Below are 25,226 nucleotides of genomic sequence, written 5' to 3'. Positions count from 1 at the left end.
GATGGGTTCTATGAACCTGGTTTTCAGGAGCTAGTTACCTTGTCCTCTGGTCCGTCTTACAAGGTCCCTTTCAAGAGTTTGACCTGATCCCCTCTACCCAGTGGGATTCCCCTAGGCCACCTGCTTTAGTCCTCTCTCATTCTCAGTCGTTCACCTACCTGTGGACACCATTTATTAGTGTGTCTGCCACTTTGCTGGGTGCTCAGGTGAATGAGAGAGGAGAATGAGAGAGGCTCTTTGGTCTAAAAGAAGCCTGTGTCTTTGGAGGAGAAAAGTCTAGAAACAAGCTACAATACAGTGTGAGATGCACAGGGTATTTGACTGAATGTTAAAGGGACACCCAAAGCTTGATGTCTGTGGTGGTGTGCAGTCGGGGCTCTCCAGAGAAGCAGAACCAACAGGATGTCAGTACATATATTTAGAGAGACAGAAAGAGATTTATTTTAAGGAATTGGCTCACTCAATTATGGAAGCTTGGGAAATCCAAAATCTGCAGGGTGGGCTAGCAGGTTGCAGACCCAGGGGAGTCACAGTTCTAGTCCAAAGGCTGTCCATCTGCTGGCAGAATTCCTTCCTGCTCAGGCTCTTTCCAGAAACTGAAAGAGAACAGAAGCAGCATGTCATGTGACCATACAGTGGCTTGCAGACCTCTTGGGCAGTCCAGCCACTGACTATTGCCTGAACCACAGGCTGCCCAGGCAAGCAGGACAAGCTGTTCCTGCCCTTCATGGAACTGTATGGGCTTGCTGCCTCAGTGTTGGGACCATCAAGGGCACTCTCCATGGAGGTGGACTCCATGGGGTTCTAAGCTATGGCCCTCAGCTGAAAGGACTCGTCTTCCTTCTGATGCATCAGGATCCTGGAAAGGGCATCGGCCTCTCTGCCAGTGAACCACAATGCATGATTTCCTAATCACTGGCACACAAGTGTCCAGCTCCATATCCTAGAATTGTCAAAAGATAAAACCTTTTTTGAAAAGATGACATCGTAATATTAGAAAACGAGACAGAATGCCACCTATGGACCAAAATGTTGATAGGTCTTAGGAAGATAGGAAACCCTTAAGATTGCATAGGCAGGGAAATCAGAGCAGAAAATACTACAGACAGGACCCCAGAGGCCTCAGAGATTTTTTACTCCAGAAAACCCAAGCACTGTTCAAGCCAAAAGCCAACCAAACAAAGAATAGGAATGGCTGCCTTGGTTGCAGTGTTCCTTAAAGAAGAGTAGGTACAACCGAACCCCTCTCACATTCTACATATGGAGACCAGTGCCAGGCCAAGCCTAAGAAATATTCCCTAAGGAAAGTGATGGGCTCAAGGTCTGAGAACCAGCTGAGACTATCCAGACTCCCTGTTAAACCAGTGTGAAGGGCAGGGATCATGCAGGGCACTTGGGCAGCCTGCCTCCAGTGATGTCTACCACCATGCCCACTGCAGAGGAAAGCCCTTCTTTCAGTGACTGCTGGAGCTCCCTGGCTGGCTTCCTCCTCACAGTCCTTCCAGGAAGACTTGCCATCATAATCCTCCACCCTCTTACATAGAACCCTTTCCCCCAGTAGGATGGGTTCATGATTTCACCTTCGCATTTAAGGACAAACCTGTCAGAAAAAGAGACCAGAAACTTCACAGGAAGCCCTATCCAGTTAATTATTTCATCAATATCCTCTTCCTCTTCTTCTGTAGTGATAGGCATTTGATCAGGGCACATGGCCATCCAGCTAGAGACCATGTTGCCAAGGCTCTCTAGCAGTGAGGTGTGGCCCTATGGCTAGTGTGACCTGAAATAACATGTATGATTTCCAGTCTTGCCATCCCTTTTCCCTTTCCTGCTGACCAGAGTGTGGACACAATGCTGGAAGATGGAAGCCAAATGTTGTGGATGGCAGAAGAGTGAGATGGAAGATACCCACACTGTTAAGTCACCATACCAGCCCATGGCCACTTACACTCAGACTTACATAGGACAGAAGCAAATCCCTTTCTTGTCTAAGCTCCTCTTACAGTTGTGTCCTTATCGTAGGAGCTGGAACCTGTATCCTAGTACATATACTAATTCACAATGTAGTCTTACATTCACAACTAGGATCAGTGAACATTAGAAGAAAACCAATAGCAGAAAGAGAAGGCCTAAAATGGGGGAAAAAGAAAAAAGAAGAGCTCACTCCAAAGGAAATGGATAGTTCAATTATAAAAGAACTCTAAAGACAATAATCATTAGTATCCTTGGCAATAATTGAGATTATTTCATTTACTAGAAAGGATTCCGTTGCTATAAAGATGGAGTAATCAGAGTAAAGGAAATAATTACTGAAAACTTAAAATATAACTCCTGAAAAAAATTCAGTGGGTGAAATGAATGATGTAATTGGTATGGATGAAGACCAAGTTGGTGATCTAGAAGTTAGAACTGATATCCAAGAAGGTAGAGCAAAACGAGGAGAAAAATTTCAGATCCATAGAGGTCAGATCTGGGAGGTTCAGAATCCACCAAGTAGAAGATCTAGAAGCAGAGACCACAGACAATGGCAGAAGGAGGGTTAGAATAGTCAAAGAAGTAACAAGAGAAATTTCCTTAGTTGAAGAAACAGAGATTTTAAAATTCAAACAGCATACTGAATTCATGATAGGAATTAGTGAAAAAGAACATTTAGACCCATCTTGCTGAAATGTCAGAATATCAACGGTGAAAAACAAAAAGCTTCCAGAAAGAATAAAATCTTACATCAGCATTTCTCATCAGTAAAACAAAATGCCTAAGGACAGTGGAGCAGTGCTCTCAAAACTGTGGAGGACGTTGATTTTGAATTAAAATTCTATCCTTTCAAACTTTGAAATCAAAATAAAGATTTTTTTATGTGTAAGAGCTCAGAGAGTTTATTACTCAATCATCTACATTTCGCTAGGGAAAAAACCCAGCAACAATAATGAAAACCTCCCAGGATTATTTCTCTCAATCAGAATTGGAATCCCAAAAGGTGATGACATGGGATTTAAGAAGTGAAGGAAGCCATAAATTCTTTAGAGGTAGATGCATTGGATCTTTACTTATGGTAGACTTCTCTTGTGATGAGGTTTCACTTATGTGGAATTAGGTTTTGTTGTTTTTTTTTTTCTCAAGTCCTTTCATACTAAGTGGTCCCCCAGGGAGTGAGATCTTTACAATCATATTGTTGATTAACTTCAATTTTTTAGAACTGGCCTAAGTCTATAGACTAGACTTAATTATAATATAGAAGAAATTTAAGTGTTACACAACTTGGAAATGTAAGAGCATATAACTACCAAAAATTCAAAGATGGTTGGAGAAAAGGAGGTGGAAAGAAGAGTGTGTACACACATTTCTTCATTGTTTGTAACAGAAAGTGGATAGATACTGTCTAAAGTTGACGGACAAGGAAGCATCAATTTAAGTCTATTATTTGAAGATGTTAAAGGCAACTGCTGGGGCAACCAATATGTAAATATAAAAAATGGTGAGATGGTTGGAGGAATCTGGGGAGAGAGTACATATAGAAAGTTACTCAGGTTTCATAGCAGAGACTCAGTCCCATAACTGAGTGAGGCTGGTTTTGAATTCTGGGGCCTGGGAGACATCATACTTCGGGGAAATTAATAATCTTAAAAGAAATGGACTCCACGACCACACTAGCACTGCATCTCATCAGTACTTGCTGCCATGCAAACACACCTGTTCTGCGACTCAAGATGTGTAATGACTGTGGAAAGGTTCATTCATTCATTCAACAAACATTGGTGGGGAACACTTGATATAAAACATGTCAGAAGTCTGATTTGATTCATGTTCCTGGCTGCTTCTTTCACCACTGTGCACTGCATACCTGGTCCTCTAATGCTAGACTGCCCACCACCTCACACACACCGGGTTTACCTAGCATCATCCTGCCTTTGCTCACACTAGTCTCCTTTTGTGCTTGTTGAAACCTCTTTATCCTTCAGAGCCCAGTGTACTTTCTCTATAGCCTACCATCATGATCCCTCTCTTTCCCACTAACCTGTACTCAGAACCTGTTACCATCACGGCATCTACCACATCTTATCACCTGGTTTTGTTTGTGTCTCTTAAAAGGCTTTGTATCTTTCAACTGCAAAGTCCATGTCTTTTTTTTAAGTTGAGGCATGACACACAAACAGTTATGTGCATATATCATAAATATACAACACAAAGAGTTTTTGTATACATACATCTCTGTAATATATTTGTAAGCAGATCAATATATAGAGCATTTCTATCACCCCAGAAATCTCCTGCATTTCCCTTCCTAGTTAATATTCACCTGCCCCACCAGAGCTAACCTCTATTCTAGTTTCTAATGCCATAAAATTAGACTTGCCTGTTCTTAAACTTCAGTTAAGTGGGATTATACAGTATATCATCTATTGTGTCTGAATGCCTTATTATTATATCTGTGAGATCCATTCATATTTTTCCTATAGCAGTACTTTGTTCTTGTTTATTACTATGTAATAATTCCTGCATGAATATACTGTAATTTATCTGTTCTATTCATTGCTGGCATTTAGGTTTCTTTCTGTTTTTGCTATTAATGGGTAAAACTACTGTGAACATTCTTGTTTATGTTTTATGGCAAACAGATGTATGCACTTATGTGAAATATCTTCTTAGGATTGGAATTTGGGGGTCATTGGGTGGGTGTGTGTTTGGCTTGGAAGATTTTGCCAGTCAGTTGTCCAGATGGTTGTGTCTATTTACCTTCCCACCAGCAATGTGCAAGAGGGTTCCAGTTGCTCCACATCCTTGCCAACATTTGGCATCATTTCATTTGTTTCATGGTAGTCATTCTGGTGAGTGAGTGGTAGATTTAATTTATATTTCCCTAATGGGTAATGGTGCTGACACCTTTTCATATGCTTATTGACCATTTAGACAACCTGCTTCTTAAAATACCTGTTCAAATCTTCTGCCATTTTTAAAAATTGTGGTAAAATAAGAATAACATAAAATTTACCATCTTAACTGTTCTGAAGTTCACAATTTTCACATTCTTGTGCAATGTGAATAAATCTCCAGAATTCTTTTCATCTTATACAACTGAAACTGTTTACTCATTAACAGTCTTCCAACCCTTCCAGCCCATAAGCCCCTGTCAACCACCATTCTTTCAGTCAAGTCTGAACTTGACTATTGTAGGTATCTCATGGAAGTGGAATCATATAGTATTGGGGGTATTTTTTTGTGACTGGCTTATTTCACTTAGTACAATATCCTCAGGTTCATCTACGTTGTAGAATGTGTCAGAACTTCCTTCCATTTTAAGGCAGACAGGATAATAATCCATTGCATGTATATACCACATTTTGTTTATCCATTCATCTGTAGATGAACAGTTGGGTTCTTCCAGCTTTTAACTCTTGTAAATAATGCTGCTGTGAACATAAGTGGACAGACATCTCTCTGAGACTCTGATTTCAAGTTTTTGGAGTTTATACCCAGAAGTAGAATTTCTAGATCATATTGTAATTCAATTTTTAATTTTTTTGAGGAAGCACCATACTGTTTTAGAGAAGCTATACCATTTTGCATTCCCATCAGTGGTGCACAATGGTTCCAGTTTTTCTACATCTTCACCGACACTCGTTCTTTTCTTTTTTTTTTTTTTTTTAATAATGGCCATCCCAATGTGTGTGTGGTGATATTTCATGGTCTGATTTGCCTTTCCCTAATGATTAGTGATATTGAGCATCTTTTCATGTGCTTGTTGGCCATTGGTGTGTCTTCTTTGGAGATATATCTGTTCAAGTCCTTTGCTTATTTTTTTAATCTGGTTGTTTTGTTTTTGTTTCTGAGTTGAAGGAGTTCTTCAGATATTCTGGATATTAACCATTTTCACATATATGATTTGCATATATTTTCTCCCATTCTGTAGGTTGCCTTTTTACTCTGCTGATTATGTTCTGTGGTACACAAAGTTTTCAATTTTGATTAAGTCCAGTTTATCTATTTTTACTTTGATTGTCTATGCTTTTCGTGGCATATCCAAGAAATCATTGCTAAATCCAATATTGTGAAGTTTTCCCTCTATGTTTCCTTCTAAGAGTTTTATAGTTTTAACTCTTATGTTTAGGACTTTGATCCATTTTGAGTTAATTTTGGCCATTTTTAATTGGATTGTCTGCCTTTTTACATTCATTTTTAGGACTTTTCTATATTCTTGGTGAGTACTTTTTGAATATGTATTGCAAATATCTTCTCCCAGTCTGTGGTTTGTATTTTTATTCTATTATTGTATCTTTTGATGAACAGAAGTTGTGTGTTTGGCTTTAAAGACTTTGCCAATCTTTAGAAAGTTTTCTTCAGAAGTTTTTCATTTTAATGAAGCCAAATTTATCAGTCCTCTCCTTTATGGTGATATGATTATGCATTTTGTAAACTTTAAGAAATCTTTGCTGGCCCCAAGTTCATGAAAATATGTTCTTGTGTTTTCTTCCATAAGCTTTATTATTTAATCTTTTGTATCCAAGCTAATCAGCCTTTTCACCTTAATTTATGTATGTGGTAAGGGTAGAGACCAAGGTTCATTTTTTTCCCCCACATGGATATTCAATTGCTTCAGCACCATTTTTTGAAAAGACTATCATTTCCCTCACCAAATACAATAGCACCTTAGTTACAAATCAGGTAATTGTATATTAGAGGGTCTGTTTCATTACTCTGTTGTTTCAGTTAATGGTTTTGCTGTGTTGTGTTGTGTTTTGTCTCTCCTGTGTTGATACCACACTGCCTTGATTACTGTAGCTTTATAGTAAGGTCTATGATTTATGTCTGTTTTCATATTACTGGACCGGCATTGAGAAGGACCCTGTGATGCTTGCAGACTGAGTGAACAAATGAACAAATGAGTTGTCAAGTAATCTTTATGAGTTCTGTATCATTACTTGTACTCTGACATTCATCCTGCCACGTGGGCAAGAATGGTAGAGACCACAGTTCTCTATTTTTGTCATTGTCCAACTTTGGAATACACTATATATGTCACCTTGTATTCCTGGTCATTTTTCTTTATGTGGTTTATTCTATAATGTGTGTGTGTGTGTGTGTGAGAGAGAGAGAGAGAGAGAGAGAGAGAGAGAGAAAGAGAGAGTATTCTATATATTGCTCTTCACAGTAGACTAAAGATCCTTAACTCCCAGAAGGTTTGTAAATAGATGTGCCTTTTATACCACTGTCATTTGTGTAGAAACAAAAGGCCATCGAAGGGACAGCTAGAGACCTGCTGGAAAAATGAGAGAACAGGCCGTGACAACAAATGTGAAGTGTGGGTCTTTCTTGGGCAGTAATGATGAGAGACTGGAAGAATGAAAATGGCTGACAAGTCTGCCCAACCTGGCCCAGCTCTCACTTTAGGCTTTGTTCTTCCCTAAACCCTTTGGCCTACAAGTCCTTCCTGGACCATTTAGATAAGCTGGTCGAGTTACATTCAGAAGCTCACCAGTTCCCATGGGCGACCAGAAGCCTCTTTTAATCTTTACCAAACAAGTCAGATATGCATAAATGATGAGATAGGTAGGTGGATAGATAACTAAAGATATAACAACAGAGAACTTAGTAGATTATTTAGCTACAAGCATCTGGGTTCCACTGAGCCCTTGCTGAGACGAGACTACAGTCCCTGACCATGGCTCATTTTCAGTCTCAACAGGAGCAAGACTTAAACATTGCACTTTTCTAGGTGGAAGGGGGAAACAAAACTCTTAACAAGGCCAGCCCACCTGCTAGGAACAGGGTTTAGTTACCCAAATGTTAGGACTGTGACTCCAGTCTGAGTTCTATCTGCCAGGATTCTACTGCCTTTTCTTTCTTTCTTTCTTTCTTTCTTTCTTTCTTTCTTTCTTTCTTTCTTTCTTTCTTTCTTTCTTTCTTTTTTAAAGATTATTTTTTTATTTATTTGAGACCGAGAAAGAGAGCACAAGCGAGGAGAAGGGCCTGAGGGAGAAGGAGAAACAGACTCCCTATTTGTTTGTTATTAAGAGACTTTACTTTGTTATGAAGAGGCTTTACTTTTTGACCAGTGTGCAGAAATTCCAAGTCCTGTCTGGGTCTTGGGGTTAGGGAGGAGGAGAAGGAAAACTAGAAATGCAGAGACCACAGTCATCCAAGGGAAATGATTTGGGAACCTTTCAGACAGTGAATAATCGACTACTCACTGTGGTTAGGGAAGCATTTATCAAGAAACTCAGCCCTGAGTTTAGCAGAGTCATGAAGAGTGATTTTACACATGGGGAGGAGAATTTGATGCAAATGAGGGTGACTATGATTAATCAAGAAGACTTCCTAGAGGATCTGGGGTACCAAAAAGGAAGAGAAGATCTATCTGAGCCTTCGTGATCAAGGTCAGCGTTCTTGAGGGTTTTGCTAGGGGGCAACCTGCTCTTGGGGTTCAGTCCTACCTCTGCCCTTTCTTGTGTCATCTGAAGCAATTGGCGTCACTTCACTGAGTCTTGGTCCTCTCATCTGCTGAAAGTGGGGATCGATATGTTAATCTTTAGTACAGTTTAGGGGACATGGTGGATGCTTCTTTAAGTATTTTGAAAATATGTTCAATATTTTCCTCTATACTGGATCCAGTGCCAGGCACTGGAAAATGAAGATAAATAAAGCCCAGTCCCTGTCCAGTCCGGGGAGACACAGGTTTGTTGGAAAGATGCTAATGAACTGGTTAAGCCACAGGTCCAACATCTTAGGCTTCTTAAGGAAGCACCCTTATTGGATCTGGTTGGATTAGTGGAAAACTTCATCCCAACATAGGTAATCCATCAGAGCCTGGGAGTGCCTATTTTCCATGAGTGAGTCTAGGCCAGAGCCTGTGTGGGTCTGGTTGCCCTGAAAACTTTATCTAGCCAGCAGTCTGCCTCGGGCCACCCCATGGGACAGACTGTGCCTTCCACCTGCTTTCCAATGGCCAATGCTAACCCCAGCTCAGTTAGATGTGTGGCACAACTGGGCTGTCACAGTTTGGGGCATTTGTTTTGTTTTGTTATTCTAGGGCCTAGGAGGGAACGTGTGGAAGCTCCTGTCTGTGCCCTGAACTCACCCCAGCACAGTGTAGGATCCTTGCCCAGGCTCTGGGCTCAGGAGCCCCAAAGTCTTGGCTAGGGTAGAGGCCACAAACTCAACATTCCCAGTAGCCATATTCCAGCCTCCTGTGCTCTGCATGTGTTGTACCTCCCACCTAGACTAGAATCCCTTCCTTCCAAATCTAACCATCAGCATTTTCCCCATCTCTCAAGGCCCAGCTCAAACACAGCTTCTGCATGCATTCCCTAACTCCTCTGTGGGATTAGTGTTCAGATTCCTTTCTCTGCTTGTTCCCTTGGCAACAGCAGTGTGTAAACACAGAGAGGTCAAGAGCATGCCAGTTAGGAGGTATGCACAGGGAAAGTGCAGGGTGGAGAGAGGAAGCTGGGAAGGCTAGGTGGGGCCCTTATGGGAACTGAAATGCCATTGGCTGCATCTCCCTGCAGTGGGGAGCTATTGGACATTCTTGGCAGAGGGAGAAGCTGGGTGCTTTGACAATTGAAGAGATTATTCTTTCCACAGTGAATGGTGGGGTGGGGTGGAGAAGGTTGGGAACCTAGAGGCAAGGTGATTCGTTATAGGAGGCACTTAGAGGAGTTTCATCAGTTTTTCCCAAATACCAGGCTCTAGAACAGAAGTGTATATGTTAGATTTACGTGGAGAAATTTGTAAAAATATGCATTTGGGGGTCCTTTCCCAAGAGATTCTTTTTTGGTGGATCTGAAATGGGGCTAGAACCTGTGCTTTCAGAAAATGTCCCAGGGCGTTTGGGGAGCATGGGATGGACTCTTCAGTAATGATGTCAGGACACTGGATATCTGTATGGGGAAAAATTAAGCTTTATCTCTACTTCATTCCTTACACAAAAACAAATGTCAAATGGAGCCAAAGACTCAATGGAAAGGAAAGAAGTAGGAGAGGGGAGGATGGAGGGAGGGAAGAATGGAGGAACAAAGAGGTCGAGGAGCAGAGGGAGGGAGGAAAAAAATTAATTCATAGAGGAAGTAAAAGAAATTGGGTGACATTCTAGAAAATAAACTTGGACATGAAGTCTAAAAGTCCAAAAAGGAAAGATCGATGATACATTTGACCACGTAAAAACAAAATTTTCTTATTCAGAAAAATTAAAGACTCCTGGGTATATTAAGGAGGGCACGTATTGCATGGAGCCCTGGGTGTATATATAAGCAATGAATCTTGGAACATTGCATCAAAAATTAATGAGGTGACTAACGGTGACTAACATAATAAAAAAATAATAATTTTTAAAAAGACTACCAATAAATAAAAATACTTGCAGTTCATATAAAAAGGATTAATATGCCCAATATCAAAAGAGTTTTTGTAAAACAATAAGAAAAACATAAATTATTAGGAACACAAACAAAGGATATGAAAAATAACTCGCTGGATGAAATAATGGGTTAATAAGTTTGTGCAGAGTTCTAAGCCTCACTGGAGATTAAGAAACACTGATTCAAGACAAACAAAATATCACTGTGGTAGGCAGAATAATGATCCCCCAAGAAGTCACGCATCTTAAACCCTGGAGCCTGTGAATATGTTGCCTTTTGTGGCAAAATGAATTGTGCATATGTGATTAAGAATCTGCAGGTAGGAGATGATCCTGGATTATCCACCTGGGCCCAGTGTCATTACAAGAGAACTTACAAGTGGAAAGGGGGCAGGGCAGTCAGGGTTCATGATTCAACATGAGAAGGATATGGCTGGCCATTACCGGCTGGTTTTGAAGATGGAAGGGGCCACGTGTCAAGGAAGCAGGCAGCCTCCAGAAGTGAGAAACGACAAGAAAATATATTGTTCCCTTGAGTCTCCAGAAAGAAGAAGGTTGGGAACCTAGCCCTACCTTGATTTTAGCTCTCGTGAGACCCATTTTGGACTCCTGACCTCTAGAACTGTCCCATGAGAAGTTGTGTTGTTTGAAGCCACTGTCTGTGACAGTTTGTGGCAGTAGCAGGAGGAAACTAATACAGCCATTTTATCTCTTCTATTAGTAAATATTAAGAGATTGGTTATATTCTAGATAGGAAGGTGTGAAGGTGTTCGGAGAAACAGTCCTCGAATGCAACTGGTGGGTGCGTGAACTTGTGCTTTTTGGAGAGCGATTCGTCAGGGCCTATCAAAAGCTTCAAGGTACATTCCCTTTAGCCAAGTAGTTCCCCTTCTAGGAACTGATCCTGTGGTTATGCTCACATGAGCATGCTTTGTGGGTCTCCAGCCCCAGCACCCTATCCTCTTCCCTGTTGGGTTGTCCCGACAGCTAGACCTACAAAGCTTCCAGAAGTAGAAGCCAGGTGGTTTGATATGTTAACCCGGCTCTTGAAGCTCAGGTTCTCCTTGCAGTTCTAAGCTGGTTTTTTTGTTTTGTTTTGTTTTGTTTTGTTTATGATTTTATTTATTTATCAGAGAGAGAGAGGGGCAGAGAGCGAGCACAGGCAGACAGAATGGCAGGCAGAGGCAGAGGGAGAAGCAGGCTCCTTGCTCAGCAAGGAGCCCGATGTGGGACTCGATCCCAGGACGCCGGGATCATGACCTGAGCCGAAGGCAGCTGCTTAACCAACTGAGCCACCCAGGCGTCCCTCTAAGCTGGTTTCTAAGCCAGAGCTCTCTGAGGGCTGTGGTCTGGGTGCCAGACAACATGGGCCCCAGGGCCCTTCTGCCACCATCAGCAGACAATGTCCATCCTCCCTCTGTCCATCCCTGTTGGCCTGGCTCCCAGGCTCTGTCAGGGGAACCCTCTACCTCTGACCTCATGTCACTGGTGACTTTTACAGGTGCCCTTACCAATTCTCTGGAGAAGCAGCTTTTTCCTCTGTTATATCAAGTTTATAAACATTTTACACATGCCCTCAGAAGCACAGACAGTAGGAAAAAAAACTATTTTCTTGGAGTCACTTGGTCACGGTGATTAGAAATCATCCTTCTAAAGGAGCTAAAAAGTAAGAAAGCATTAATGCCGGTCTGAATTGCAATCCACTCCAAGGCTGAAAGGCCTTTGAGTTCTCATAGGTTTTCCCTGTGTCTGCACCCCCAGTTCTGACTGCCTCTTGTATTAAGAACCTCAGACCCATCATGAGGCATAGACAGTACATCAGAGAGCCCTGTCCCAGGAGTCTGAGGACGAATGTGGTCCTGGGCTGGTCATGGCTCACCATGGCTCAGGAGCCTTCCCTGCGGAACAAAGGAGCAGACCTTCTGGCTCACAGGCCTCGTTAACTCCACAGTATGGATGTGTCCTGGTTGCTCCTCCTTCAGGGGGTTGAGCCAGGAGGGCTCCGCTTGCAGGTGGAGGCCAGAGGCTGACCCTTGGCACATAGTGCTGGCCCAGCGAGTCATGTGATGACCCAACAGTTACCTGACTGTCTTCCTCACCCACCCACCCCTCCTGCCTGGCCCCTGGAGAGCCCATGGCTGGGTGAAGGGACAGCGACAGTACTCAACAATATAGGGTCCTTCTTGGCCAACAGAGCCCCACTGAGATCAGTCATGCTGCAGGGTTCCATCCATCCATCAGAAGAAGCAAAGCTTACCACTAGCTAGTATTCTGAGGGTGCTCTGAGATCCTTGCTTCAAAGGGTCAGTGGAAATAGTAAGTATAGAAAAACATTTACTATCCATGCACAGCACCCGAGGGCCCCACCAGGCGTTCCAGACCACCCCAGAGAATAGTTCTGTTCCTGCACTGCCTCTGCTTTGTCCTACCTTCGCTTAGATAAGCTAGGCCTGGGGTAATGCCATCATCATGACCTCCTCAACCTAAGCTGTGCCCCCCATTTCTCCTGACCAGTAGTTGCAACAAGTGTAGAATATGGGTTGAAAGGCCTCTTTGGCTTTAAGCTCCTAGACACCTTCAGAAGCTCTCCAGGATACAGCCCATGCCCCTTGGGGCCAAGCCAATGCTTTCATAATACATGGAGCCATAGATGGGTGCCCACTAACTCCTCTAGAAGTCATAGAGGACATTTATTCATTGAGGCAGGGGACAGGCCCTGGCTGGGTATCAGGAGACATAGGGGGTTCTGATCCCACCACCATCACTGTGCAAGTTTTAGGGAAAATCACGACATCTTTCTAGCCTCAGCCTCCTCATCGGTCGAGTGAGGTGGTTAGACTAGACACCCAATCTCTATGATTCCATTAGGAGGCCCTGGTGTAATTTCAGTCCCCAGAGCAGAGATGAAAATTTGTACCAGATACCCAGAGACAGCACTTGGGCCTGCCTGGGGTCACAAGGTAACTATGGATTATAAGGGGACATTTCGTTCCAGCTTGCCTGGAACAGCGCTGATTTTGTCCTGTTGTTCCTCCATAATTACTAGTCATGCCTCTTTCACTCTCAAAAGTGCCCCACTTTGGATGATGCCATTTTATGTGACCATCCTACTGAGAGTAATATGAGAAATGAGATTCCTCGGCCTTCCGTACACTCAGCCTGCGTCGTGAGGATGCCTTCTCTGAGTTAGAGGAGGCCTTTGAATTGCTCAAAGAAGAGCCTTTGCTGAGTTATGACCTTCTGTTGACAAAAGTCAGTCACTGCCTTTGCTGGAGGGCTGTCATTTAAAGATGTAGGTGACCTCTTGCACCCGTCATTGCCCCTGTCTAAAGTAGCACGGGAAAAAGTTTTTTGCAAGCAAAACTTAGCTTCATGCAAAGAACTCAGCTATGTCTCCCTTTCTGGCTGCCAGAGCCTGGTGATGGACCCCTTGCCCCCTCTCCTCTTTGGCTGGCAGGAAAAGCTGGAAGAACCTGCCAGAATGACCCTCCCAGCTGTTGTTTGACAAACTAGCCATGGCTGTGTTAGACTGTGGGTTTGCATGGGCTGAGGCAGTGGGTTTTAGCTTTTCCATGAAACACGGGCTTGGGTTAGCAAGGGCAATAAGATCAGGAATGGTGCCCCTTGTAGATACCTTCAGAGCCCAGGGCCAGAGAAGGAATAATACTAACCTGAGAATAATCCATTCTCAGATTATTGGAATTATATGGGAGAGCTCATCCCTGAATCACACCCCAGCTGTAGGATCAGCCCACATTTTCCCAGTGGCGTCCATATCCGTTATCATGTTGAACTCCACTGCAGCCCCGAGATGCAACTGAGGCAGGATTTGATGTTATCCCATTATAAAGATTGGGCAATGGAGGCTTTGGGAGCTGAACCTGCCTCAGAGCAGAGCCTAGGCCTCCCATCCCTGACTTCCCTGCCATTCCCAGAGCCTGCCCTCCCCCATCTCCCGTTCCTACCACCCCACATAGCCACTGTCCTCAGAACTGCCAAGGCATTCAGGTCACCCAACGCCTCTGTGAATGCAGGTGAGGGAGGTTTGGGCTGTGCTCAGGTGCATGGAGGCAGGGCTGTGACTTCTGGTCTAGTCTCTCTGGTTAAACTTCTAGGGATATCACTGTGTCTCACAGAGTCCATGCTGCACAGGTTGTGGACACGTTGCAGTAACTCTCCCTTCTCTTGTGTGTATGTGTATTTCTGTGTGTGTGCTTTCATCACTAGAAGAGCGTGACTTCCCCTCTGTGGCTGCGGATCTCCAACACGGGACCCCAGGGGAGAAGGGACTGGACCAAGCTGCCTGAGGCAGCCAGCGTGGCTTCTCCAGCGCCAGGACGAGGGATGAGTGGGACGTTCCTGCAGATGTGTCTAGCCTCTGACCACTTGCATAGCACACAGGGGACTTGTGGGTGGCCACTCACCACTGCCAACTGAAACAGTATGATGGCAACATTGACATCCTTCATGACGTTTCCACAACAGACATTCAAGCAGAAAGTGCTGGCGCATTTTCTGTCTTCAAAGTAGAGGGCCATGCCTCACCCATGTGAATAGTTTGGGCCCCAATGACCTGCTCTGAGTCCACTCACAGCCAGTGACACTTGCAAAAAATTCCCAAAGCCCATCTTGGGTTTGGCTTCCGCAGCTCTTGACCAATGTGGCCAAAGCCAGACGCCTCCTTGGGACACTTGGATTATTCATAAATGCAGCCTACCCCAGCCCTCCCTGAATAGCATCTGAAGTCTCTAGGGGAGGTCATGGATCCTGAACAAAGTGTCAAGGGCACCAAGAAGGCTGAGGGAAGTCCCCGGAAGCGGCTGACCAAAGGAGAGGCCGTGCAGGCCAGTGTTTCATCCGGTGCCCCGTACCCAGGCAGCAGCACAGCTGTCCCCCAAGAGGGCCCCCTCCAGGAGCTCCTAGCCCCGCAGCCCTTCTCGGGCCCTCCATCAGTTCTTAGGGAAGGCTCTCAGGAGAAAACAGGCCAGCAGCAGAAGCCCCCCAAGAGGTCCTCCATTGATACCTCCATCCCCATCTCACAGCTTCCGCAGCACCCTCTGACACCAGCATTCATGTCGCCTGGCAAACCGGAGCATCTCCTAGAGGGGTCCACGTGGCAGCTGGTTGACCCCATGAGACCTGGACCCTCAAGCTCTTTCGTGACCCCTGGGCTTCATCCGTCAGGCCAGCTCCTCCCTTCCCACGCTTCTATCATCCCTCCTGAGGACCTGCCTGGCCTCCCCAAAGTCTTTGTGCCCCGTCCTTCCCAGGTGTCCTTGAAGCCCCCAGAAGAGGCACACAAGAAGGAGAGGAAACCCCAGAAGCCAGGCAAGTACATATGTCAGTACTGCAGCCGGCCCTGCGCCAAGCCCAGTGTGCTCCAGAAACATATCCGCTCGCACACCGGCGAGAGACCCTACCCCTGTGGCCCCTGCGGCTTCTCGTTCAAGACCAAGAGTAACCTATACAAGCACAGGAAGTCCCATGCCCACCGCATCAAAGCTGGCCTGGCCTCAGGAGTGGGTGGCGAGATGTACCCTCCGGGGCTGGAGATGGAGAGGGTCCCCGGGGAGGAGTTCGAGGAGCCCACTGAGGGGGAAAGCACAGATTCGGAGGAGGAAACGGGCAGCGCATCTGCCCACCCTGCAGAGCTCTCCCCCAGGCCTAAGCACCCCCTTCTGTCCAGCGGTCTGTATAGCTCCGGGAGCCAGGGCTCCAGCCACGAGCGCTGTTCCCTGTCCCAGTCCAGCTCAGCCCCATCGCTGGAGGACACCACTCCATTCACGGAGCCCTCGTCAGAACACCCCCTGAGCCAGAAACCCGAAGACACCCACACCATAAAGCAGAAGCTGGCCCTCCGCTTGAGTGAGAGGAAGAAGGTAATGGACGAGCAGGCGTTTCTGAGCCCAGGCAGCAAAGGGAGTACAGAATCTGGGTATTTCTCCCGCTCTGAGAGCGCCGAGCAGCAGGTCAGCCCCCCAAACACCAACGCCAGGTCCTACGCCGAGATCATCTTGGGCAAGTGCGGGCGGATCGGGCAGCGGACTGCCATGCTGACGGCCACCTCCACCCAGCCCCTCCTGCCCCTGGCCACTGAAGACAAGCCCAGCCTGGTGCCTTTGTCTGTGCCCCGGACGCAGGTCATCGAGCACATCACCAAGCTCATCACCATCAACGAGGCCGTGGTGGACACCAGCGAGATCGACAGTGTGAAGCCAAGGAGGAGCTCGCTGTCCAGGCGCAGCAGCATGGAGTCACCCAAATCCAGCCTCTACCGGGAGCCCCTGTCGTCCCACGGTGAGAAAGCCACCAAGCCTGAACAATCACTGCTGAGCCTCCAGCACCCGCCCAGCACCACCCCCCCTGTGCCTCTGCTGAGAAGCCATTCAATGCCTTCTACCACCTGCACCCTCAGCACCCCCCATCACACCTTCCGAGGTAGCTACTCCTTCGACGACCACGTCGCCGACTCGGAAGCCCTGAGCCGCAGCAGTCACGTGTTTACCTCCCACCCCCGGATGCTCAAGCGTCAGCCGGCCATCGAACTACCTTTGGGAGGGGAGTACAGTTCGGAGGAGGCGGGGCCCAGTAGCAAAGACACGGCCTCCAAGCCCGCAGATGAGCCAGAAACCAAGGAAAGCGAACTCACCAAAAAGACAAAGAAGGGTTTGAAAACGAAAGGGGTGATTTATGAATGTAACATATGTGGTGCTCGGTACAAGAAGAGGGACAACTACGAAGCCCATCGAAAGTACTACTGCTCAGAGCTTCAGATCTCGAAGCCCGTCTCTGCAGGTGGTGCTCACGCGTCCCCGGAGGCGGAAAAGAGCCAGGCCGAGCACGAGCCCTGGTCCCAGATGATGCATTACAAACTGGGGACCACCTTGGAACTCACCCCACTGAGGAAGAGGAGGAAAGAGAAGAGCCTTGGGGATGAGGAAGAGCCACCCGCCTTCGAGTCGGCAAAAAGTCAGTTTGGCAGCTGCTCTGGCCCGTCGGATGCTTCTCGGAACCTTCCCCTGGAGTCCACCAAGTCACCAGCAGAGCCGAGTAAGTCAGTGCCCTCCCTGGAGGGACCCACGGGCTTCCAGCCAAGGACTCCCAAGCCAGGGTCTGGGCTAGAGTCAGGGAAGGAGAGGAGAACAACATCCAAAGAAATCTCTGTCATCCAGCACACCAGCTCCTTCGAGAAGTCCGACTCTCTGGAGCAGCCCAGCGGCTTGGAAGGGGAAGACAAGCCCCCGGTCCCATTCTCCTCCCCTCCCCCCACCCCGCACGGACGCTCAGCCCACTCCCTGCAGCCCAGGCTGGTCCGCCAGCCCAACATTCAGGTCCCCGAGATCCTGGTGACTGAGGAGCCCGACCGGCCAGACACGGAGCCTGAGCCGCCCCCTAAGGAACCTGAGAAGACAGAGGAATTCCAGTGGCCCCAGCGCAGCCAGACGCTTGCCCAGCTCCCAGCTGAGAAGCTGCCACCCAAGAAGAAGAGGCTGCGCCTGGCAGAGATGGCGCAGTCGTCGGGGGAGTCCAGCTTTGAGTCGTCTGCACCCCTGTCTCGCAGTCCCAGCCAGGAAAGCAGTGTCTCCCTGAGCGGGTCCAGCCGCTCTGCCTCCTTCGAGAGGGATGACCACGGAAAAGCCGAGGCCCCTGGGCTCTCATCCGACCCACGCCCCAAACCCTTGGGCACCCACATGCTGACTGTCCCCAGCCACCACCCGCACGCCCGAGAGATGCGGAGGTCAGCCTCAGAGCAGAGCCCCAACATCTCCCATTCTGCCCATATGACTGAGACACGCAGCAAATCATTCGACTACGGCAGCTTGTCCTTGACAGGCCCCTCTGTGCTGGCCCCTGCAGCCCCCGCGACCCCTGTGGTCCCGCCGGCCCCGCCAGAGAGAAGGAAATGCTTTTTGGTGAGACAGGCCTCTCTGAGCAGGCCTCCAGACACCGAGCTAGAGACCACCCCCAAGGGGAGACAGGAGAGCGAGGAACCAAAGCCCTCATGCAGTAAACCTTCCACCAAAATCTCATTGCTCCAGAGTTCCTCAGCGGCCACCTCACACAGCGGGCACCCGGGAGGCAAGAGCCAGGTGCAGGACAGACCCCCACTGGGGTCCACTCCACCCTACACAGAAGCCCTGCAGGTGTTTCACCACCCCATTGCCCAGCTGCCCCTGCATGAGAAGCCGTACCTGCCCCCACCCGTCTCCCTTTTCTCCTTCCAGCACCTCTTACAGCATGAGCCGGGACAGTCTTCAGAGTTCTTCTCCACCCAGGCCATGTCCAGCCTCCTCTCTGCACCATACTCTATGCCCCCTCTTCCTCCCTCCTTATTTCAAGCCCCACCACTTCCTCTCCAGCCTACCGTTCTGCACCCCGGCCAGCTCCCCCTCCCCCAGCTCCTGCCTCACCCAGCCAGCATCCCCTTCAGGCAGCCCCCTTCATTTCTCCCTGTGCCCTACCCAGCCTCGTCAGCACTCTCTTCTGGATTCTTCCTGCCTCTGCAATCCCAGTTCTCGCTTCCACTCCCTGGGGATGTGGAAAGCCATCTGCCCCAGATCAAAACCAGCCCTGCCCCGCTGGCAACAGGAAGCACGGGCCTTTCCCCCAGCACAGAGTACGGCAATGATGTCCAGCTGCCCCCCAGGGATCCCCCAGCCAGCTGCTCAGCACCCACATCAGCCCCTCTGCCTACCCTGCCGGCCTGTCCCGACGCCACGGTGTCCCTGGTTGTGCCAGTCCGCATTCAGACCAACATGCCGTCCTATGGGAGTGTCATGTACACCACCCTCTCCCAGCTCCTCGTCACCCAGTCCCAAGGCAGCTCAGCAACTGCAACTCTTCCCAAGTGTGAGGAGCCCCCGTGCAAAGGGACGACGGTGTGTGGGACAGACGTGTATGAGGTCAGACCTGGCTCGGCTGGGGGAAGTGAAGAGCAGAGCAGAGGCTTCCCGACTCCATACTTGAGAGTGCCTGTGACGTTACCAGAAAGAAAAGGCACTTCCCTGTCATCAGAGACTGTTGTGAGCTTGGAGGGGAGTTCTTCCACAGTTGGGGGGAGCAAACGCGTCCTTTCACCGGCTGGCAGCCTGGAACTTACCATGGAAACCCAGCAGCAAAAAAGGGTGAAGGAAGAGGAGGTTTCCAAGGCAGATGAAACACTCGAGCTGGTAAAACCGTGCAGCGTGGTGCTCACCAGCACAGAGGACAGCAAAAGGCCAGAGAAATCCCACCTGGGCAGCCAGAGCCAGGGCAGGAGGGAGCTAGAAACAGCATCCAGCCTATCCTCAGATCCTTCTGACCCAAAGGAAATGACTCCCCTTCCGCACTCCTCATTGCCCCATGCAACGGCCCCAGGCTCAGAGGCATTGAAGGAATACACCCAGCCATCCAGTAAGCCTCACCGAAGAGGGCTGCCCCCACTGAGTGTGAAGAAAGAAGATTCCAAGGAACAACCTGACCTCCCTCCACTGGCACCTTCCAGCTCGCTGCCTCTGTCAGAAACGTCCCCCAGGCCAGCCAAGTCGCAAGAAGGTACGGACTCAAAGAAGGTACTGCAGTCCCCCAGCCTCCACACGACCACTAATGTCAGTTGGTGCTATTTAAACTACATTAAGCCAAATCACATCCAGCATGCAGATAGGAGGTCCTCTGTTTACGCTGGTTGGTGCATAAGTTTGTACAACCCCAACCTTCCGGGGGTTTCCACTAAAGCTGCTTTGTCCCTCCTGAGGTCTAAGCAGAAGGTGAGCAAAGAAACATACACCATGGCCACAGCTCCGCATCCTGAGACAGGAAGGCTTGTGCCATCCAGCTCCCGCAAGCCCCGCATGACAGAGGTAAGTCAGCTTTAGAGGTCCTGCTGAGCTTTTAAAGGCACGTTCCCCTCAAGTTCTATTTGCGTAACTAGAGCCGGGTGAGTGTGTGGGTTTGCCCCCTGTCAGCTGTGACTGGGTATCTTATAAGGAAACATATTTATTGGGTTTCTTTGTCAGTGTGTCTCTCCCATCACCAGGCTAGATACATTCCAATGAAATGAGCTTTAAAGTCGTCCTGTTTTCCCATTAGCCACTATTGTCAAATCAAAGACACAGTCGGAGCCAGCGTGGAAAATGTTCTCCAAGAGACCAACTTGGAAAACTTGGCTGGTGGGAAAGCCTACTTCATTTTCAAAACTTTATGCCACTCCACGTGTTCTTCCATGGTCCTGTTAGCCTTCTCCTGATTTTCTTATTCTCCACACCTGCTATTTCCATTCTCTGGTAGCACTCAGAATCTTCCCACTCCTCAAGTTTCTAGGATGTGACACCAGCAGCTCCTGAAATACTGCGGCTTTCTCTCCTGTGAGCAGGATAGCCAACAGAGCTTGGCTGCAGTGTTCCTCGTTGCCACTAGGGGGCAAGACCACTCACAGCCTGACCCATCTATGCTGTGTGTCAGCACCCAGCCCTGACCAAGGTCGCAGGTTCTCCTCCAGTGCCTCTGACCTGAGCCTGCTTCAGGAACCATACAATGAACAGACCCCTGCCAGTCCAGGGAGGTTGACGTTTGATAATTCCCTCTTTGCCTCAGATACATGACACCCGCATACCCCAGTAGGGCCCGCCTGAGCACCCAGGCCATGCGAAACCACGCCAACTTGGTGTGTGTGGAATAAGAGTTGGTCTTGTTGATTGAGTCACCTTGGTGTGCCAGATGCTGTGCTAAACCCAGTCAGAGCTGTCTCTACCCAGGAGGCAGCCAGACCACCTCCCAGCTCAGCTATGAATGAGGTACCCCAGGGTCAGAGGGTGAGAGAGGTCAAGGTCACATGGCAGGTCTTTGGCACACTCAATTTGAACTTAGACCTCTCTGACTCCAGAGAATCAATTTTTTTTCTTTCTATTATTGGAGGAAACAAAACCATAAAAGTGACTGCAGATTTTTTAAAAGATTTTATTTATTTATTTATTTGAGAGAGAGACAGTGAGAGAGAGCATGAGCGAGGAGAAGGTCAGAGAGTGAAGAAGACTCTCCATGGAGCTGGGAGCCCGATGCGGGACTCGATTCCGGGACTCCAGGATCATGACCTGAGCCAAAGGCAGTCGTCCAACCAACTGAGCCACCCAGGCATCCCGTGACTGCAGATTTTAAAATGTTCATCAAAGTGTCTTCAGATCAGACGCTTTGATCAAATCAGGCCTAAATCCACCAAACTAAATTTGTATCACAGACACACGAACAAAACTGTGTTCTGGAGCTCCTCCTATATTCGTCTCCACCTCTTTGATCACCCAGTGAATTTTGTGCACCAAATTCGTCCCTAGCTCAGCTGGATAGTCTTCACAGGATTGTTTCCCAGATCTAGTCTCTGAATATCCTTGTCAGTTTACAGACATCCCTAGATGAGATCTCCATGTTTGCCATAAACATTGTGACTGATTTCTCTCCAGCATGTCTTCCTGGCCACGGCTCCCCCCAAGATGCTGTTGTAATTGTATTCATACTTACAACTTCTCATGCCCCTGCTGTGGGCCACGTTGTGTAGAACTTTGCTTTCGTCCTCACAAGCACCTTGAAAGTTCGGGTACTGTATCACCATTTTATAAATGAAATGGCCAGTTCAGAGAAGTTAGGTAACCTGAAGAGGGCTACACAGTAAATGTCAGCACCACGATTCAAAACCAGACCTCACTCCAAAGCCCTTTCCAACGATCTGGACTTCCTCTGTTTGAATGACTATATACTAAAAGTCCGTGTAAGAGAAAGGAAGAGTTAACTTAATTGAGTTAGGCCATCTTTGGTTTAAAAGGCAGCTTTCATCAAATGAGCTGAAACCTGCAAACTTTTTCTTAAAATAAAACGCTAGATCCACTGGCATGTTTCCTACCACAAGTGCACCCGTATGGTGTATTCATATAGCTGCATGGCCCACCACTTCATGCCTTCCTACAATTACACACCTCTCTCTCTTTGCATGGCTCCAGTGATGGGGAGCTCATCATCTCTTGGTACAACCCAAACAGTCTTTGGACAGTACTTTAAGAGATTTCTTTCCTGAGCAGTCTTTTGTCTTATAGTTTCCACTCTCTATTAGTAGCTCTGAAGAGCCCTTTGGGCTATTTTAGCATTGTAAAGATCTTCCAAACTATCCTCATGTAGGTCTAGGCCACACTATCAAATTTCAGTTGGGTCACAGGTATTTTTCTCCCCCCATATCTAAGCCCTGGAGAAACCCCAGCTTAGACAAAAGTCACTTTGCAGCCATGTCCCATTTCTCAGTTTCTCCTGCTTTTTTTTTCCCCTTTGGGGGTCACTTTGACAACCACATATTGCAAACAGATTGAAAACAAGGACTCAGTGCCACATTTCCCACTACCTCCCATACTAGCTGTGTGACCTTGGGCCAGTTACCTCTTCTGTCTGTGCCTTGGTTTCCTCATCTATAAACTAGAGGTGCAAAAAATACTCAGCTCTTAGGGCTGTGGAGGTAAGTGAGTTAAAATATACAAAGTGTGTTCAGAACAGTGCTTGGCACACCAGCACTCAACAATCATTTTTACGATTTAAAGACAATCGTATTATTGTCTTTAAAAGCCAATGCAGACTCCTGGTCCCCCTCTCAGTTCCAACAGTGTTTCCTGATAGAATGGCACTTTGCCACCCAACCAGTCTCCTCCAGCTCTGTCCAGACATCACAGCTGGTTGTGAGAAAGAAGTCCTCCGTCAGCCTGTGGAAGTCCCCCTTGGTCATTCCATGGATGGCTCAGATGGCAGGCCAAGATAGGAGTGAAAAGAGCGTGTTCTGGAACTCCACGGGCACGGCGCAGTATCTGCTGCCTTCTGGCAGAGCAGCAGTCCGTAGCCTCCCTCGGTTTCCACTCCTCATCTCCAGTGCTGATGAGACAGTTTGGGGGGATCACTGAGTCATAGACATTGGCCCTGGGATAGATCTTCAAGATGATCTAAATCTCCTCAGAGGCGAACTAAGCCCAGAAAGAGGAGGGCTTAGAGCTACCCAAGCGTGGCTCAGCATGCAATGGAGTCTGTGTGGGGTTAACACCCAGGTCCCCTGACTCCCAACCAGCTCTCTTTCTGCTCAGCCCAAGCACCCCATATAAGGACAAACAGCACAGCTGGCCTGGGAGCCTGTGGTTTAGACTGTCCTGGCATCAAGAGACATGGGTGCTTCTCCCACGGGCTGTAACCATGACCTTAACTGACAGTGGCGTGAAGTAGGAAGAGAGTATCACTCCAGGCACAGCTGGCAGAGGGTCTAGAGGACCTGTTTCCCTCCTGAGCCAGCTCCCACCACTGAGACCCATAGCTCTGTGAACAGAATGGGTTCCCTTAGACTACCGGCCAGAGCCTGCACACACCCCTCCAGGTGCATGCCCATCAGTGTGCACGCAAAGTTTTGGTCAGGGCCCTCAGAAGACCTGCACTCTGCTCCCCGCAATGCCCTTAACTTGCAGGGTGACCTTCATTTTCTGATTTGTAAAGGAGAATTGGAGCAATTAATCTCGGCATGGAGGCTTCATTTATTTGCTCCTCCTTCCTCACACTCTTCTCTGAGGCAGGCCTTGTTTCGGGTGCGGGTGTGACCAAGGACCAAGATAAGGGCCTGTTCCCAGAAGATTCTAGACTAGTGTGAAAAGAAAAAGCAAACACGGCTCTCGTGGGAAGGCCTGGTCTTTCCAGGACAAAGTCCTGATGAGAGTCCCAGTTTGGACACCCAACTAACCAGGTGGCCTTGGGAGAAGGGACTTCAGCTCTCTGGGGAGCCAGCTCCTTCTTTCTGCCCACTGGAGCTTCTAGCATGTCTTTACGGGGTGGAGGGAAGAGCGAGTGCGGCGCACGCAGGGCCCCCGAAGGCCCCGCTCCACGACTCCCGCTCCACGCAGTGCTTGTGTCATTGACTTTGTGATTTTGTCATTCCTGTGGTGGGCCAGGTTCACCTCCCTTCGCTGGTTTCCCCGGAAGGCCAGAAAGATCTAGCTAGAGTGCAGAAGGAAGAAGAGAAGCGAGGGAAGCCGGAGGAGGACGCTCCCGCCTCCAAACGAGGGGAGCCAGCGAGGATCAAAATCTTCGAAGGAGGGTAAGAATCCTGTCTGGTTGGCAGCGTTTGGTTCTGCTTCCTGCAGAGGCAGAGGCGGTACCGCCCGTGGTGAGAGGCGGTGAGTGTCTCCCCCGGCTACGCTGCGTCCATGGGCGCTTTCCAGCAGCCGCCACCTTCACGGGACTCGCTGGCCGTCTCTGGTCCCCAACGCCGGGCTCTCTGGCGGGGGATGGGAGCCGGCTGTGTGCCGAGGACTGGAGCAGTCTGGGTCTTCCTCCAGCCCCTTCTTTCTTCAGATGTCGACTGCGTTTCTAGTCGCGGCACTGGGGCTGACAGCGCGCCGACTAGGTCCCGTGTCCCGACTGCCATCTACCTAGTGCATGGTCCCCCAGATCACTCTGTCCTGTGCAAACAGCCACCTCGGCATGTGCACTGTCCTACAGGGGACTCGGGCTCTGCCCACACGCTGTTCACCGGGCTGATCACAAAGGCGCTGCTCACTCCAACTGTCTACACCGGTCTCCATTCTGACTGGTTGGGGCCCGGGACTCATTGGTTGGTAAATATTTGGAATATCGTCGCTGGTTTTTTTACCCTTGGTGCTTATCTTTGAAAACCCAATGATCTAAGCATCTCACAACTCACACTGTGGGGCCCTCTGGGCTTCGGAAGGGTGCCTTGTTGTGGACTTGCTTTGTGGAAGTTTTGTGCCAGCTGTGTTCTGTGTGACCACGTGTTTGCTCCCGGGGCTGTGGTGTCTGTCTCAGGGTCCTGTGTCTGTGTTCCCAGTGTGATCAATGCAGCCTTCGTCCCACGCAGTCCCAAGGGACGATAGCA

At 48.2% G+C, this 25,226-nt stretch overlaps 1 protein-coding gene across 7 annotated transcripts in view; it reads left to right on the top strand.

Moving 5' to 3' along the window:
• Positions 1–25,226, top strand: part of HIVEP3 (HIVEP zinc finger 3) — a 456,791-nt gene that overhangs the window by 381,017 nt on the left and 50,548 nt on the right. For 5 of the 7 annotated variants that reach the window (XM_082687130.1, XM_082687126.1, XM_082687124.1 and 2 more), the window contains 2 exons: positions 14,579–20,190; positions 24,283–24,428. In XM_082687130.1, the coding sequence (XP_082543256.1) occupies positions 15,112–20,190; positions 24,283–24,428 (5,225 nt within the window). In that variant the 5' untranslated portion in view covers positions 14,579–15,111. Of the gene's footprint in view, positions 1–12,217; positions 12,668–14,578; positions 20,191–24,282; positions 24,429–25,226 lie in introns of those variants that run through there. The other 2 variants (XM_082687129.1, XM_082687128.1) reach the window with 2 other exon arrangements.

Source organism: Mustela nivalis, assembly GCF_964662115.1.
Source record: "Mustela nivalis genome assembly, chromosome: 10".
Taxonomy (NCBI): Eukaryota; Metazoa; Chordata; class Mammalia; order Carnivora; family Mustelidae; genus Mustela; species Mustela nivalis.
The sequence above is the reverse complement of the archived record's forward strand: the minus strand, read 5'-3'. Positions and strand labels throughout refer to the sequence as shown.